The following is a 16,828-nucleotide window of genomic DNA, read 5'->3' on the forward strand; positions in this document are numbered from 1 at the left end:
CCTCCCAGCGCGGGGACCGGCCGGCGGTGACCCAGCGGCAGAGCTGGACTGCGGCCTGTTTCTGTGTGGTCTTTGAGCCCAGAACGGTTTTAGACGTTTATAAATGGTCGAAAGTAAAGGATAATATTTTTTGACATGTGAAAATTATGTGAAATTCAAATTTTAGTGCCCATATGCAAATTGTGTTGAAATATGCCCATGCCCATTCATTTTTATGTTGGCACTGGCTGCTGCCAGCTGCTCCGCAGACAAGTCAGAAATACTTACCATCTAGCCCTTTGCAGAAAAGTTTGCCCACCCATCCTAGCATGAAAGGTTAATTGGCAGCATAATTGAAGGACATGAGCTATAATGGAATTTGGACAGGTGTTCACTGCCATTTGGTTGTGACTTTTTCAGAGCCTTCTACCACCAGTTTCTCAAGGGAACAAAAACGACTAATTTTTTTTTTTTGCTTTCTTACAGCAAAAAGTTGTGAACACACAGTGTGGATATGATGTCAGGACTCAGGTGAGAGACCCAGTGCACATAACTCTGCGATCTGCTTGCCCCCTCTGGCCCAGCTTCCCGATTTAGCATGAGCGCAAATTGGAGTGGGAGACCTGGTGGAGATGAAGCTCAGAGGTGCCACCCGCGCTGGGAGCGAGGTGCCCAGTGGCAAGGCATGCCCTCTGCTGGAGCTGGTGGCAGGACTCGGGAGCAGGGGTGGGTGTGGTTTCCAGTCCTGTGAGTTACAGTCTCGGAAAGAGATCAGATGACAGTGTTGGGGAACAAAGACTACATTTTTAAGAGACTGCTCAGAGTCTACTGTTTAGGGTTCCAGGGTGAAGCTGCAGGAGCTTATGGTTTGGTCCTGCTGCTGTATGGAGGCAGTGGTGACAGCAGGGAGGGGGATGGGTCTCAGGGCAGGACTGGGTCAGTCTTGAGGGCTTTCTTCAGGCCACAGGGAATGTGCACTTGGGCGTGAAGTGAGTCCCCACCCCATCCTTGCGCTGGTGGCCTTTGGTGATGTGAATGACCGTTCCGACAGAAAGAGATCTACAGATACTCCTGTTGGCCGTGTGCACCTCCAGTTGGGGAAACCTCAAGTCCCTCTGCATTGACCTCCATTCCACAGGCTGGGCCTATCTCAGCAGCAGCTTTTCCAGTTATGAATTTGATTGCCACTTGTGTTGGGTACTCAGGTGCCATACCAAAGGTTCCCCAGATTATGTACCTTAAACAGCAGGAATTTATTTTCTCAGTATCTTGGAGGTTAGAAGTACAAGGTCAAGGTGTCTGCAGGTTTGGTTTCTTCTGAGGCTCTTCTTACCAAGACACCAGTCATGTTGGATTAGGACCCATCTCAGTGACTTCGGTTTAATCTGTTCACCTCTTTGAATACCTTGTCTCCAAATACAGTCTCATTCGGAGGTGTTGGGAGTCAGGAGTTTAATATGTGAGTTTTAGGGGAACACAGTTCAGCTGCTAACACCCCTAAAGTGAGTTAGTGTTCCAGTGGTACCGCCACAGTGGAGGCAGAGGGAGCAGGACTGCTGCGTATAAGGTGGGTGAGGTCCCCATATGCTTACTCAGCCTCTGCTAGCGGTTGGGACCAGCACAGTCAGAATCAGGGAAAACCTTGGCTTCATTATGGAGTCCAGGGCTTGTGACTGCCCCTGCTGGCTCTGGCCTCTGGAACCAAGCTTACTTGGACTGAGGGACACACTCGGAGAAGCCACTGTCCCTTCCTCCTCCAGCCAAATCCTCTGACTTGGAAGACGCTGAACCCCCTTCTCCCAGTTTCTCTCTCTAAAGACACAGCTTTCTTCTCCAGGCATTCAGCGCCCCTCCCGTCCCCAGATGTGGGCTGTAGAGGTGTTGTTGCGCAAGTTGATCTTTAAATCTGTGGCGGCCCAAACAGAAATGGGTCAAAAGTCATAGGCTTGGTTAGGCAGGTTACTGATGCAGACTGTCCAGGGTAGGGGCAGAGACTGAGGCAAGTCCACGTGCCTCCTAGAGAGTTCTGTCTGTCCTTGGCACCTGCCCCCCGTGCTCCCGGACGGCGCCTGCTGCAGGGTGGGGATGTGTGCAGGTTGTGGGCTCAGGCTACTGTGGTGTTTTCCTGCAGCTGAAGAGCAAGTGGGACGAGTTCATCTTCACGAAAGGCTGCATCCAGGCGCTGGAGGGCTGGCTCCCACGGAATATTTACATCGTGGCCGGCATCTTCATTGCCATCTCACTGCTGCAGGTCTGTTCCCGCTGCCCCTGTGGCTCCCTTTCCCCTTGCGGGCTGCACCTGTTCCTTCGACTCAGATTTCACATGTGGGAAGGCAGCAGTGGCCAAGCAGGCAGTGAGTCTTGGGGTGTGTAGGCTGGCAAGTGTCCATTAGGAGAGGACCTGACGGGAGAAAGTCAAGGATCAGTGAGTCAGGGAAGCCTGGAGTTTTCCCACCATGCCCAGGGCTCGTGGGGAGAAGTGGCAGCCCCCAGCAGCATCTGAGACACCTGCTGCTGCTGCTGCTGCTGCGTGGCAAACACACCGCTTAGAAAATGTTTGGCTCTGACCTTGCCTTGAACAGGGTGACTGAGGTGGACCTGGGCCACCAGCCAGCCACGTACTCCTTCCTCCTTCACTCAACAAATGTGTTGAGTGATCGCAAAGGAAGGCTAAAAGATCCAAGCATCTAGAAAAGGAAAGAAAAAAATGTGTTTACAAAGTGGGCAAAGGAATAAGACCTTAGAAGGACTGACTTATCAAATAACAAACCACAAAAGTTTAAAAGGGGGAAAAAAAAAGCAAAATTCCTAAGGGGACCAAGTTCACATTAGTCTGTTCCTGGTAGAAAAAATATCTGGTTGCTAAGGTCAGGATGTAGCCTCAGGTACCAGCACAGTCAGAAGCAGGGACAACCTTGGTTTTATTATGGAGTCCAGGTTTACAGGAAACATTCAGGATTTATTATTTTGGGAATCCTAACCAGTCAGAGTGACCCTGTTTAGTTTAACTCTGGGCACGAGGTGTGTCTCAGCCTGTGATGTGTAACATGCCTAGTGGTGCTGGAGGCTGGGCAGTGTCTGCTTCTGTGGGGTCCGCTCTTTGCCCCTTCAGGGCTCTAGGGATAAGCACGATAGGTCCCAGGACTCACTTTTTGTGGTGGGCTGGTCCCGTGTTGCCACACGCTCAGTGGTTACTCTTACCACGTCCTCAGTCTCTGTGCGGTGGGAGTGGGTTGCAGGGCACCCCGCACGGCCTCGCCCTCTGAGCTGCCCCTTCTTCCTTTGCGTTCCATCACTGATGGCCACTGCCTCTGCTGGCCTGGTTTCAGATATTTGGCATCTTCCTGGCAAAGACCCTGATCTCAGACATTGAGGCAGTGAAGGCTGGCCATCACTTCTAAAGAGCCGAGATGAGTGAGCAGAGCTGAGCCACACTGTGGAGGCCAGAGCCCTCCGCTGTCGTCAACTCTACATCCAGAGGGAGAGACGCGGACGCCCCCTCGCCAGAGCCAGCACCCTGTCTTCAGCGTCAGTGTGATGGGACCTCTTCGATCTTGCTTGCTGGTGTAGAAGACCGAGAGGCCTCTTCTTCACTGGAGGAACTTGTGACCAAGATCCCTGCTGGGGTCTATGCAGAGACAGAATGTCTTTAGGTGGGGTGGTAACTGAGGGACAGCTGGCATTTGCAGCTGCAGGGAGGGTTTGACTCAGTCCCCTGGAGCCTAAGTGTGTCCACAGGGTGCCCTGGCCTCCTCCCCACTCTTGACATTGGGGTTGGCCCCAGGGGCAGCCATGTCTTTTGTGAATAGGACGTGGGTAAGGGACTAGCAAGCACGGCCCAGACTCCTCCCAGCACCTAGGGGTGCTGCCTGTAACTGAGGAGGGGAGGGGAGCAAGTGGACCTGGGAGGCTGAGGGGCGCTCTGCAGTGTCTGCACGAGTCCAATGTTTGCAGGATCCTCAGCCATGTCCAAGTGAAGTGAGCCTGAGCCAGTGCATGGACTGGGGTGCAGGGGGCTCGGCTGCTGCCCTCCGGCTGAGAACCGCCCCCAGTCTCCATAGCATTATGCCCTGAAGGCACAAGGGGGACCGTGGGTTTGGCTCTTCTCTGAGAGTGGGCTCTCCTTTTCTTATTGTGTGTAAATAGTTTATTTATAGGGGTAAGAATGTTCTCATGCCATCTCTTCATTTCCTCTGGCATTCTCCTCTAGGCAGCCTTACATTGTGTCTGGGACCGAAGTCATCCCTTTCAGTTCCTTGGAGTGTCTCCAAGGACCAACCCCATCAACTTCTCCTTCCCATCCCTAACAACCCAGGGCCACATATGCCCTCCCTCTTTGTGCACCCCCAGTGCATACACTGCCCTCTCCAGCTTGGCCTCACTGTTTTCTGGTCTTGGTGCTACTGAAACTGTCACCTGGAACTTGAATACTGACTCTTCCTCCACTGCAAGGCTGAGGAACGCGGCCAGAGACAGCCACCCTGAACCCTTCAGCCAGTGCTTCTCTTGAGGCCCGTATGCTAAGGGCCAGCTGGCCAGCCCGGCACTGCCTGTCCCTAGAGAGAGAAGCTCTGTGGCCAAGCCCCTGTGCCAAGCCGCGGACCCGGGCCTGCAGCTGTGGAGAAGCTCAGGACATCTCTTTGCTAACTTTTGAGGTGACTCCCTCCTCCCTGACTGGGATATCTGTGGTCACCATGTCCACCCGTCTTCCTGTCAGGGCTATTCTGGGCTTGTTCTTAGAAATGAAGTCTGTCTTGTGTACTGAGCCCCCCAGGGATAGCTGAGCATCTGTGCATCTTGGGCTGGGCTGCTTTCTAATGCTTTTCTGGATCTTGTACACGTCCTGTCCTCATTGTTCAGGGATGAGCGCTACCTTCAATGATGTGCTGACGTGTACATGCTAGTGTGGTGTATACTGGTGAGTGTTTGTTGATAATATTGTTATATTTTTTCTTTTACAATTTTTTCTGTAGACTAGATGAAGAAGAATGTTTGTGTTTTTAGAAAGTGTGATGCTTTTCTTTGACTGCCACACTCTTTTATGGAATATATCTTTATAATAATGCTGTTGTTTTGGTGGTTTTTGTCTTGGCTTCACATCAAGATGGCATTAAAGTGACTCTGGTAAACTCAGAACCAGCGGGTTAGGTATGGTGAGACATGGCGGGAGGTCAGCGGGCAAAGGCCGTCCATAACCGGCACATCTGAGGTACATTTTATCAAGTGCTTTGTCGTAGATTCTGTGAGCCACTTTGAACCCTCCTTTGTGTGGAGGTTACAGCTGGCACGAGCTGGCTTGTGGCCTAGCACTGTCCAGCTAGAAACACAGGCAGAAGAACTTTGACTCCGTAGGCCTCAGAGGAAATGTTATTTTAGGTCATCGTTGTCCAGCCCCAGGCAGTATGATCCAGGCAAAATACCTTGGAGACACTGAGTTGGAACTGGACCTGCTGGCCTATCTGTGCTGGGGGTTAATACCCCCATCACCAGGTACCTCTGACCCAGCCTGCCCAGGAGGAAGTTGATGGCCCCAGAGCCTCCCTGCCAGTGTGTGGGTGCCAACAGCCCCTAGACAGCTCTGCTTCTCTTTATCCAGGTAGACCTGGTGGGTGAACCCCTTGCAAGTCTTTTCACAGATCACAGCCTAGTTCATGGGGAAAGTCTAGAGTTGGGTTTGTGTTCCAATTAGTTTATACAACTTTCAGGCCATTTGTAGCCATCGCATCTGACTCTGAGTAGTTGGATGAGAGTAGAAAAGAAGCCTAGGGTTGGTGGTGCATACATGGGGGTCTCCAACAAAATGGGCTCCGTCTGCAGTCCCACCCAGCCTTCCCTGAATCCCACCCACCCCTGTCCTCTCAGACTGGGATGGAGGCCAGGGTAGGACCTCCGCATTTCCCCTCTGCTGTTCACCCTGTTACTAAATTCAGCACCTCACTGACCTTTTCGGCGCCTGACACTCTGGGCCATCCCCTCCATAGAATCTTGCACTTCTGCAAGAGGTCACTTCAGTGACCCAGGCTTGCCGGCTCCCTGACCTTCTTCCACCCATCATTGTCAACACCTGCCATTGCCTGGCTCACCAGTCTCCGGGGCTTCCACTGCCCACAGGGCAGGGCTGGGTGCTGGCAGGAAAACCATCTGCGCAGGTGCAGGAGAAACCTGTGCGTAGTTTCCCTACTATAATAACAGTAAAAATCAATGGATAAAGGAACTTTCTGGAACACAGAAAGAGCTCGAGTCCCTAATGGTAAATAAACTTGTTCAGTCACCAGAACAGCTCCAAGGAAGCCGTTTTTTGTGCCTCAAACCTGAGACTTGGAGAAAGGTAAGTTACTGCCAAAGATTTGGAAGCCTTGCCCCAGATCCTGTACCTGCAAATAAAATGGGAGGTTTGGTAGCTGCCAGTCCTGAATTCTGAAGCTCTGATTGGCTCCTGCTGAGCAGAACCGCAGCAGGGGCAAGCCTGAGAAGATTTCCTGAAGATTGTCCAGTTAATTGGGCCCTGGCAGGTGACAGGCATTTAAAGAAAGCCAGAGTGCTGACCCTGCCTCTGTACCTAGGTTTGGGGGCTGAGTTTTGTTTTGGGGGACTGTGGGGAAGAGCATGATGTTGGCCCCAAGTAGCTCAGCCCCACCCTGCACTGGAGGCCCTGGCTCTGGGCAGCCAGCTCCCTGCTCTGCAAAGCAAGAGGGCTTTCTGTGCAGAGTGGTGAGAGTTCAGACACAGCCTTTTCTCCGGGAGATAACTTGCTGTACAGCGGCTGCCACTGTGACCTTAGGGCTCCCCAGGGGAGAGCTCCCCAGAGAGTCTAGATCAGAGGCCAGCAGAGGAGAGAGGAACTCCAGCCCAGCAGCAGGGGCCACCGGATGTGTTCTTGGCCAGCAGCCTCAGTGTGGCCTGCAGAGGGTCAGAGAAAGGGGAGGGTCTGTTGTTGTAGTCCCAGCACCCAACGACTTTCCCGGGAGACTGTCCTGGGAAGGGCCTGCTCAGGGGTCATTGGCGTGGCACTGCCACCTAGTGGGCCACTGCCCTCAGCTGCACCAGGTGAATGGGGTGGCAGTGTAACCTTCACCTTTTCAGCTCTAGGGTCACACTGGAGGTCTGTCCATAGGCCACAGGGATTTTAGGTCATCTGCCTCTAAACTGTGCTAACCTGTCCTCAGGGATGGAGCTTGGTACGGGTGCTTCTCTTGTGTCTGTCATCCAAATGGATGCTGCCCAGCCTTCCAGGGCAGACTGGGCCTCTTGTACCGCTGTTCTCATTCACTTGGGTGCACCTCCAAAAATCCACAGACCTGTACACTTTAGGGCCTTTTTAGTTCCTTATTAAGTCAGCATGACCCAGTTTTTCCTCAAAGACTGACGTAAAGGTATGTTCATTCCGAAAATTCTTTGGAGGTCTCCAGGGTGCCCCAGAAAACCCTGAAGTGGGCACTGTGGACTGGGGACTGTGGTACAACTTCAGGAGGAAGAAAAGGTGAAGGATATCTTTAAGTAAATCCTCTTCTGGTGAAATCAGCAATTTGAGAGATCCCAGCCTTAGAGAAGGAGGAAGTAAGTGTTCCTGACGAAGGTCTGCGATGGTTATTTCTTCATTCTTTTCTTCCTGTGCTCCGCATCTTGTTTTTCAGCAGGGGCTTCAGAAGCATGGTTTAATAAGTACCAAAATAAATGATCACCTTGGACTGTAATTTTATCACCTCAGAAGACTTTTACACTGGTCTCTCTTTTTTTAGAATTTATAAGTAAAAGCAATTTAAGCACAGGAGAGTCTAAGGTCCATCTTCGGTTCCCCCCGAGGCAGCCGCCATTCAGTTCCCTTCCAGAAAATACCCGTGCACATTCAGATGTCTTTAACACAAAGGAGAATCACATTTTACAAGTATTCTGCAGTTCATTTTACTTAATGTGTCTCAGAGCTATTTCTCCCTTGGTGCATCCCATCCAGGGCGCATTTCCATGGTCACGCTGTCCCCTGCAGGACTGCCACAAGTGAAGGAGCCTCGCTCTGTGCAGGGGAGTATGTGTCCTGTCCCAGGTAACAGAAATCCAGTTCAAGCCAGCCTAAACAATGAGGGGAGGTTTTTGGCTCCTGAAACTGGAAAGTCCAGCGGTGGGGTGAGTTTCAGGGTTGGCTGGATCTGAGTGGCTCAGTGACGCCAGCGGGATCCGGTTTCCTTGTTTCTGCTCTGCCTTCCACTGTGTTTTCATCACTCCAGGCAGAGGGAGGGGAAGCCCTCCAGGGTCAACCTCGGGTCCCAGGGATGGGGACAGCATGAAGGTGTGGCCATCGAGGGAAGGACCGCATGACAGGGAAACAGGCCCCTGCGGAGGGGACGAGCACCAGGGAGGCTCTGCCAACAACCTGTCATGCTTCTGTGGATGGATGTTTTTGTTGGTTTTGCTCTTGCAAGTGCTTCTAAAAACCCAGTGGTGTCTTACTGAGATTACTTCTGAGGAGGGTTTGTAAGGAAAACTTGTTTTTAAAGGAGTTCTTCAGGATGGTGGGCTGATACTATAATGAGCGGGTCCTCAGGGCTAAGCCATAGCTGGTGTGTGGGGAGTGAGCCCTGAGCACCTGTGGGCTGGTTCTGGGCCTCGGGACGAGGGCTCTCAGCTGTGGGAGAGGGCCAGTCACGTGGGATAGTAATTTAGAGTGGCATCCTCACGCATAGGTAAGGACACAGACTCGAGGTTCAGTGCCGCCCCCGAGGTTGCACAGGTCGCACCTGCCGGCCTGGCTGTAGTTCCAGGATGTGGCCTTTGTGGTGTTGGGAGAAGCCGTATCGAATGCCCCAGTGCCCTGTGGTGGGGCTTGGGGTCCAGACAGCTCACTGCCTGCCCCTGACTGCTGGGCTGCCGCTGCTCCTGGAGAAGCGCACTCAGTCCTCTGGGCTCGACCCGCCTGCGTGGCCACTTCCCCTGAGAGCCATGCACATGTCCCATGTCTGGTGGCCTCGGAGTAAGTGTGGAAGGGAGTGGGGCGGTCACGGCTCTGTGAGGGTGCCTTCCCGGTGGACACAGAGGTGGGACTGTGGAGGGATGTCCCATTTCCTCTGGTGCCAGGCAGATTCCTCTGGGTTAGAGCCTGCGCTGGGGTGGGAAGAGTGCTGAGCCTGAGTTTGAGCTTGGGCTCAAAAACACCCCAAACACCTTGGTGCCTCCGTTTCTTTCCTGGCAAAGTGGAGATAATTGTCTTTATTTCATGGGTTTCAGGAGTATGAGATGAATGCAAACACAAGAGCTGGTAAACTTGAAAGCTGGTATTGACTCCTCAGTCACTCACCAGCCCTGTGGCCTTTGGCAAGTCATTTAACCTCTTCAAGTCTTTTTCGTACGATGGTGATGATAATGCTCCCACATGGGGCTGTTTCAAGCATTAAATGAGATGAGGTGGGTAAAGCATTTTATCGTAGGACCAGGTTACTTAGTATACATCCCGAATGTTCTTGGTAATGTAATTATTGAAGAGGCTTTATCAGTATCTACCATTTCCCTTGGGGCTGAGCCACCTGGGTTACATGTGACATAGCTCAGGCTGAAATAAATGACCCACTTCTCTCTCTCTCTTTTTTTTTTTTTAAGGAAGAAGGCTTTAAGGTCTGTGGGGAGCCTCCACAGGGATTTGGAGTTCAAGATCTGTTTGCTTTCTGTGTCAAAAGGGTGGGGAGGCGGCAAACTAACACAACCCTAGAAGTTATCCCTGGAGCCTTCAGAGGAAGCACAGTGGCCCTTACCTGCCGAGGGGCCCAGGACTGTCTGCAGAGACCAGTCCACTGGAGCCAGCAGAGGGGCCAGCAGAAGGGCCACAGCCTGCCTTTGAGAGGCCCAGGAGGGGTGGTTTGGGGAGAAAGGGGGTTAGGTTAGAGTAGCTTGGAATGAGAAAGAGAAAAGGGCCTGGAAGCAGGCACTGCACATGTTCTGAAAATGGCAGGACATCATGTTTGGATGCAGGGCGGCGGGGTGTGTATGTGTGTGAGAGAGACAAATGCGTGGGCCTGCATGGGGCTGGCCCATGTCTCCCTCCACAATTGGGGAAAAAATCTTTCATGTATAAAAACATGCTGGAAGTCCCTCAAAGTCAGGAGGTCAGCTGGGTACACAGTGTCTCCATCCAGGTTCTGTTCTAAGGCAGTGTGAGCCCGGTGATCTCACATCGGTTGCAACACCCAGCCCGCGTGTCCTCTCTCCTCTCCCTGTGCAAACAGCTCGGGGTTGCCGGCCCTGTTTGTAGATGGTGCTTTTGGCACAAGCAGTCTTTCTTTCATCTGTAGTGGTGGTAGGGTGGGAATGTGTTTTCTTTTAGTTTTACACCTGATCTTCTTTTCTGCTTTTTAAAATCTGCACAGCTGTGGTCCAATATAAAAAGAAATGGAGCGGCCTGTGGGAGGGACTGAGCGCCCTGCCCTGGAGGTTTGCAAACCTCTTCCTGTTGGGGTTCCATGGGTGGGGCTGCGAGTGCAGGGGCCATGGCAAGTCTTTCCTTCTCTGAGAGGCAGTAATCCTTTCTGTGCCCTGTTAGAGATAATTTTCCAAATATATGTGTGTGTGTACTTCTATAAACACATATGCATACATGAAATATTTTATTTAACTCATTAATTAAATGAGGGAGCTAGTAAGATTAGCAATGAGTATAAAGGAGAAATCACAGGGAACCTTTATGGAGTAAAGGAAGAGACTGCCGTTTTTGTTATTTTTTCCCAGGAACGGGGAGAGGTCCATTGAGCCTCGTTAGGATGTGCTGCGGGCCTGCCCGTAGACAGGTGTTTTCCATGAACTCTACAGCTTAGTTGTAAAAGAGCTCAAAGGTGATGAAAGTCTCCATCAGAATCAGATAAGTGGAAGGGTGTGCTCCAAACAATGCATTGTTTTCCACCAGACACACCCGGAATCTGTTCTGCTTATCCAAACTTCCTTCCACTCCTTGTCCACCTGGCAGAACTCACTTTTTAAAATAGGACCTTAGCAATGAATCCAGAGGAGCCAATCTCCTACTGGAAAGCGGGCTCTGGGGGGCCGGGGTATCTGCCCAGGGCCTTAGGTACGGGGCTGCCATTGTGGGAGGCGCCCTGGAGGCACTGGCGGCCCTCTCAGTAGGAAATGGATGCATGACGCAGGCTGCCTGCTGCCTAGAGAGCCTGGCTGTCAGCAAAGCTGCTTTAGGCTGTATTCCTGTCCTCTCCTATGGACACCTCAGCCACCAGATCTAAGATCGAATTTTTCTTCCCTTCCCTAACCCCAGATGTCACCCAACCTACTTCTCCTGTCTTCCTCAACTGGGGGCACCACCATCCACCCATTGGGCTCTGAGGACAGACAGTGTCAACTCCATAGTCAATAGCACATCAAGTCACCTATTACAAAAGTTAAACCTTTCATCTAAGCAAGAGGTCTTAAAATTTTTTTAATAAAAATTTGTTTCTTGGAGAAGGAGGCAGAAAAAGAGGGAGGGAAACACTGATGTACAAGAAAAACAACTGGATGCCTCTGGCATAGCACCAACTGGGGACCTGGCCTGCAACCCAGTCATGTTCCCTGACCTGGAATTGAATCGGTGACCTTTTAGTTCACAGACCATTGCTCAACCCACTGAGCCACACGAGCGAGGGTGAGATCTATTTTTTAAATTACATTTTATTGTTTATGCTGTTATAGTTGTCTCAGAATTACCCTTTGTCCCCGTCCACCTAGCACTTGCCCCCAACTGCTTTAGGCAATCCCCACATCATTGCCCATGTCCATGGGTCCTGCATATAAGTTCTTTGGCTACTCTATTCCCTATGCTGTACTTTATATCCCTGTGACTATTCCGTAACTACCTATTTGTACTTCTTGATCTGTTCACCTTTTTTACTCATCCCCCTGACCCCGCTCCTATCTGGCAGCCATCAAAAAGAACTTTGTATCTCTGATTCTGTTCTGCTTGTTTATTTTGGTTTTTAGATCCAATTGTTGATAGATATGTATTTATTGCCATTTCATTGTTCATATTTTGATCTTCTTAAAGAAGACCTTTTAACATTTCTTATAATAATGGTTGGGTGATGATGAACTCCAGTTGTTTCTTGTCTGGGAAGCGCTTTGTCTTTTCTTTATTTCTAAATCACTTCTTTGCTGGGTAGAGTAATCTTGGTTATAGGTCCTTACTTTTTATTCCTTTGGATATTTCTTGCCTGCAAGTTTCTTTTAAGAAATCAGCTGACAGTTTTTTGGGGGGCTCCCTTGTAGGTAACTAACTGCTTTTAAGATTCTCTCTCTTTGTGTTTAACATTTAGGATTTTAATTATGATGTGTTTTGAATTGGGCCTCTTGGGTCCATCTCGTTTGGGACTCTCTGTGCTTCCTGGACTTGTATGTTTATTTCCTTCAACAAGTTATGGAAGTTTTCTTTCATTATTTTTTCAAATAAGTTTCCAATTTCTTGCTCTTCCTCTTGTCTTTCTGGCACCCCTACGATACAAATGCTGGTAGGCTTGAAGTTGCCCCAGAGGCTTCTTACACTATCCTCTTTTTTTAAAATTCTTTTTTCTTTTTGCTATTCTGATTGGTTGGGGTTTTTTGCGTCCTTATGTTCCAGATCTCTGATTTGATTCTTGGCTTTATCCACTGTACTGTTGATTCCCTATAAAGGGTTCGTTATTTCAATTACTGTATCCTTCATTTCTGGCTAGATCTTTTTTTGTGTTGTTGAGGTCCTCACTAAGTTCCTTGGGCACCCTTATAACCTGTGTTTTGAACTCTGCATCTGATAGATTGTTTATCTCCATCTTTTTCTGGAATTTTGACCTGTTCTTTCATTTGGGCCATGTTTCTTTGTTTTCTCATTTTGGCAGTATCCCTGTGTTTGCTTCTATGTATTAGGTAGAGCTACTATGTCTCCCATGCTTAATAGAGTGGCTTAATGTACTAAGTGTTCTGTAGGGTCCAATGGCATAGCCTCCCCTATTACCCAAGCTGGGTATTCAAGCTCTGCCCATCATGTGGGCTGTGTACCTCCTCCTCTTGTAGTTGAGCCTTGATTGCTGTTGGCATGTGCAAGGGCAGCCACTTCCTGTGGTCCATCTTGTGTCATGAAGCATTAGCTGCCAAGCGTGGCTAATGGCTACTTGTACTGGGCTTGGAGGTGCCAGGAAAGGCCAAACTCTGAACCAAGGCTGACTGCTGCTAATGCCAGACCTGGGGCAACTTAATGGGATATATGGGGCTTGCCGATGCCAGAGGCTGCTTGCTTGAGAGAATTTAGGAAAATCCGAAGCATGGGTCAAGACAAGGCATTCATATGGAAAAGCCCCTGGAAACAGCTTGGGTAGGCCTGCAAGTTGGGTGGGCCTCAGAGAATCACCAGAGTGGGGCAAACAGCGTGAGCCAGGTTGAGGGAGTCTCAGATATGGTGTCTGCCGGTTGGCTCTGTGGCTCTGTGTGGGGCGGCATGCTCAGAAAAGGAACGACGGACTCTGCTATCACTTCTGTCGAGGAGAATGCTGCCCCACAGCTCTTGCTCTGATGCTGGACAATTCAGTTCTTCCCCAAATGTCTATGATGCCTTTCAGTCTGCAGCCCTCACAGGAGCTGAGGGAGTGAGTCTGAGAAAGTCTGCACACAGGCCCTTGAAGGGGAACTGCCTGGGATTCCAGCAGTTTCTGTCTTCCACAGCCTCAATCCCACTGGTTTTCACAGACAGAAATTATAGGCACTGGAACCTAGGCTGGGGAGCACGGTGTGGGGCTGGGACCTCTTGCTCCTGATACATCCCTCCCGATTTTTATCCACCACTCATGGGTGTTGGACCAGCTCGTTCCACAACTCCGCCCCTCCTACCAGTCTCAGTGTGGTTTCTTCTTTAATTCTGTAGTTGCAGGACTTCCATTCAGCTCGATTTCTGATGGTTCTGAAGGATGATTGGTCTATAGTTTAGTTGTAATTTTGATGTGTTTGTACAAGGAGGCAAGCCACATTTGCCTACACTGCCATCTTTTTTTTTTAACTTTTAAAGAACATTTTATTTATTTTTAGAGAGAGAGGAAGGCAGGGAGAAAGAGAGGGAGAGCAACATCGATGTATGGTTGCCTCTCGAGCACTCCCTACAGGGGACCTGGCCCCAGGCCCAGGCATGTGCCCTGAGTAGGTATCGAACCAGTGATCCTTTGGTTCACAGGCCAGCACTCAAGCCACAGAGCCACAGTAGCAGGACTATGCTGCCATCTTGACCACCTTGGTTCCTAACCAAGACACCTTAACATCTCCCTAGAACAACTGTCATGACAGATTTTGATGTTATTCTCCCTTTTTCTTCTGTTCAATTCCTGGAACTCCTGTTTTTAATGTGTGAGTTCAAGTCTCAAGCATAATTGCATTTTGCAGTGAATTTACCTCCCTTTTGTGGATCTCTAAGTGATTCTGGGAAGCTGCAGGAGTGGGAGGATTTTGGTAAACCCATGTGAAAGAGAATCTATAATAGAAGTTCTAAGGAACTGGAGTGTGGGTGTCACCAGCCCCTGGCTGATGAACTCTCCCCTCTTCCTCCTTGTAACACAATCTTTATTCCTGGCAAAGGTCTTTGTTTTCACCCCGGGGCCCTTCCCCCCTCCCCAAGGCTGCACCAAGATAGGTGTCAGCCACTGGCCTTGGAGGCAGCAGTATGGGTGAGTGTCTACTCTGGTTCTCATGGGCAGGGCTGGAATGGGGGCATCTAGGACCAGAGTTCTTTGGTTTAATCCTAAGTAGCTGCTACTAAAGTGTGACAGTCCAACCTTCTCATTAACAACTCCTGTGGGCCCAGCACTTGGGGCTGGTAGTGTATGTGCAGGATTGAAGTAACAGGGGAGAACCCTATTTTCTCCATTTTACACGAGTGGAAACTGCACTTGCCCAGGGTCAGAACAGGACTTGCCTTCCCAGGACAGCTGCTGAGTGGCAGAGCTGGGTTTATAGCCCATGCTTTCCACTCCAGGGAGTGTTCTCCTTCCCTCTGATGACACTAACTTGCAGGACACCATGAGCAAGAAAGTGAGTGGGCAGGCGCAGGGCACACAGCGATGTAGCACAGTGCCCGTGAAAGAGCCAGGAAATGGGTCGTTTCCTCAGTGAAATGGTGGGAGCAATTCCAGCCTGCAGCTGAGCCAAGAGTACAGTGGTTCTTAGACTGTGGTCCTTAAACCAGCAGCCTGGGGACTTGTTAAACATGCAGGTTCTGTGGTTCCACTGCAGGTCTGTGGACTCGGAACCTCTGGGCTGGAGCCTGGCATTCTGTGTTAACCAGCCCTAGGGGATTCCAGTGCATGCTCCAGTGTGAAGACCATTGTGTAAGGACAGAGTCAGAATAGACTAACCACCATAGCAATACCCACTGAACTTGGGTGGCTTCGAAAAATAAATGATTGTTTCTTGCTCATGTCACAGCTGCTGGTGGGCTACAAGGGGGACTGAGGAGGAATGCTCTACTCCACACAGTCCTTCACAGACCCAGCCTCCTTCCATCTTGTGGCTACAACCTTCTATAGGCTTTCGGAATTGACTCTGGTCAGCTGGTGGTTGGGTAAAAGGATGAGGCCTGGATGGCCTGCGTACCATTTGTGTTCACATTCCATTCATCAGGAACCTTAAGCCACACTGAACTACAGGGGGTTGGCAAGTGTCTAGCTGTGTGCCTAGGAAGAAGAGGAGAGCACCAGTGGTCTGTGCCGCAAGTCCCACGGCTTAGGGAAGTGAAGACTAGGACTGGATTTCCTGACTTCTGGAATCTTCCTATGCAGCAAAGCTGAAAGCCCAGTCCGCAGTGGGCTGGTTTGCCAGCCTATAGCCTTCAGCCTTCACATAGCTGCATGGGGTGGCTGGAGGCATGGGCTCTCACAGGGCCAGAGCTATGGTCTGTGAGCAATGGGGGCAGACAGCACACTAATTCCTGTCACTGCCCTCCAGGTTTGACACTGGGGAAGTGTGGGCACAGCTGCGTGGCCCTGGAAGGACTGTCCAGATCAAAACAAAAACAAGAGCCTAGGGGGTGGGGTGGAATGGGAGGATAGAAACCTGATAGGGCTCAACAAGACCTGGGTTTAAGGCCTTGATTCCTTAGCAGCTGTGTGACCTTGATAATAAAATTGGCCTTGGGATAATAAAATTGCTTGCCTCATAATCTTGTCCTGCGAATTAAATGAGATACAAAAATAAATCCCCTTGGCACAATGCCTACTGCCACACAGTAGTTGTGTAAAGAAATACTGGCAGTTCTCTGGTTGCTTCCCTGACGAGGGCGTGGGTAAGGGCCCAGCGCTCCACTGGTTGCGCGAGTGCCTCCTCTGGGAGCCGGGCTCACTGGGTTCTCAGCTGTTAGCAGAGCAAGGGCACTGTTTCTTGTTTCTGTCAGGGTGGCTTGGGGTCCTGGTGGGCGGGGCCTGTGGTTTAGCTGACTGCGGCTGAGAGGGACAGTTGGCAGGGCTGACAAACTGTCTTTAGTAGGTACCAGGGGAACTTGGGAGGGCTTTGTGGGCAGCTGCCTTGTCTGCCAGGGACGCTGCCCATCGTGTAAGCTTGTTTGCCATCTGAGGCCCCAGAAGTGCCTCCTGCCCTTTGAGTTAATAAGAATCAGTTCTGGGCTGAGATAGTCAATCTGTTAGACTGTGCTGAGCAGCCTCATTCCAGGGGAACTTGAATGGAGTAGAGTGTTTTTTAATTAGCAGAACCGGGGGTCCCAGAGAGGTTGATGGGGCAGAGGGTGAGAACAAGGGTAGGCCATGTCTGTGTCATCTGCCTCCACCCTGAGGACCCAGAACATCCTATTCTTTCAGCTGTGCAGGCTCAAGGGACTCAGCATCCTAGGAGCACGGAGTCCCTCCCCCCCACCTCA

The 16,828-nt window shown here is 50.7% G+C and overlaps 1 protein-coding gene across 2 annotated transcripts in view; it reads left to right on the plus strand.

Moving 5' to 3' along the window:
- Positions 1–5,115, plus strand: part of TSPAN14 (tetraspanin 14) — a 50,888-nt gene extending 45,773 nt beyond the window's left edge. For both annotated transcript variants that reach the window (XM_037155001.2, XM_053663951.1), the window contains 3 exons: positions 466–510; positions 2,111–2,230; positions 3,309–5,115. In XM_037155001.2, the coding sequence (XP_037010896.1) occupies positions 466–510; positions 2,111–2,230; positions 3,309–3,380 (237 nt within the window). In that variant the 3' untranslated portion in view covers positions 3,381–5,115. The remainder of the gene's footprint in view (positions 1–465; positions 511–2,110; positions 2,231–3,308) is intronic.
- The last annotated feature ends 11,713 nt before the right edge of the window (positions 5,116–16,828 follow it).

The sequence above is a fragment of the Artibeus jamaicensis genome, unplaced genomic scaffold, assembly GCF_021234435.1.
Source record: "Artibeus jamaicensis isolate MK-2021 breed Jamaican fruit bat unplaced genomic scaffold, CSHL_Jam_final contig_332, whole genome shotgun sequence".
NCBI classification, from domain to species: domain Eukaryota; kingdom Metazoa; phylum Chordata; class Mammalia; order Chiroptera; family Phyllostomidae; genus Artibeus; species Artibeus jamaicensis.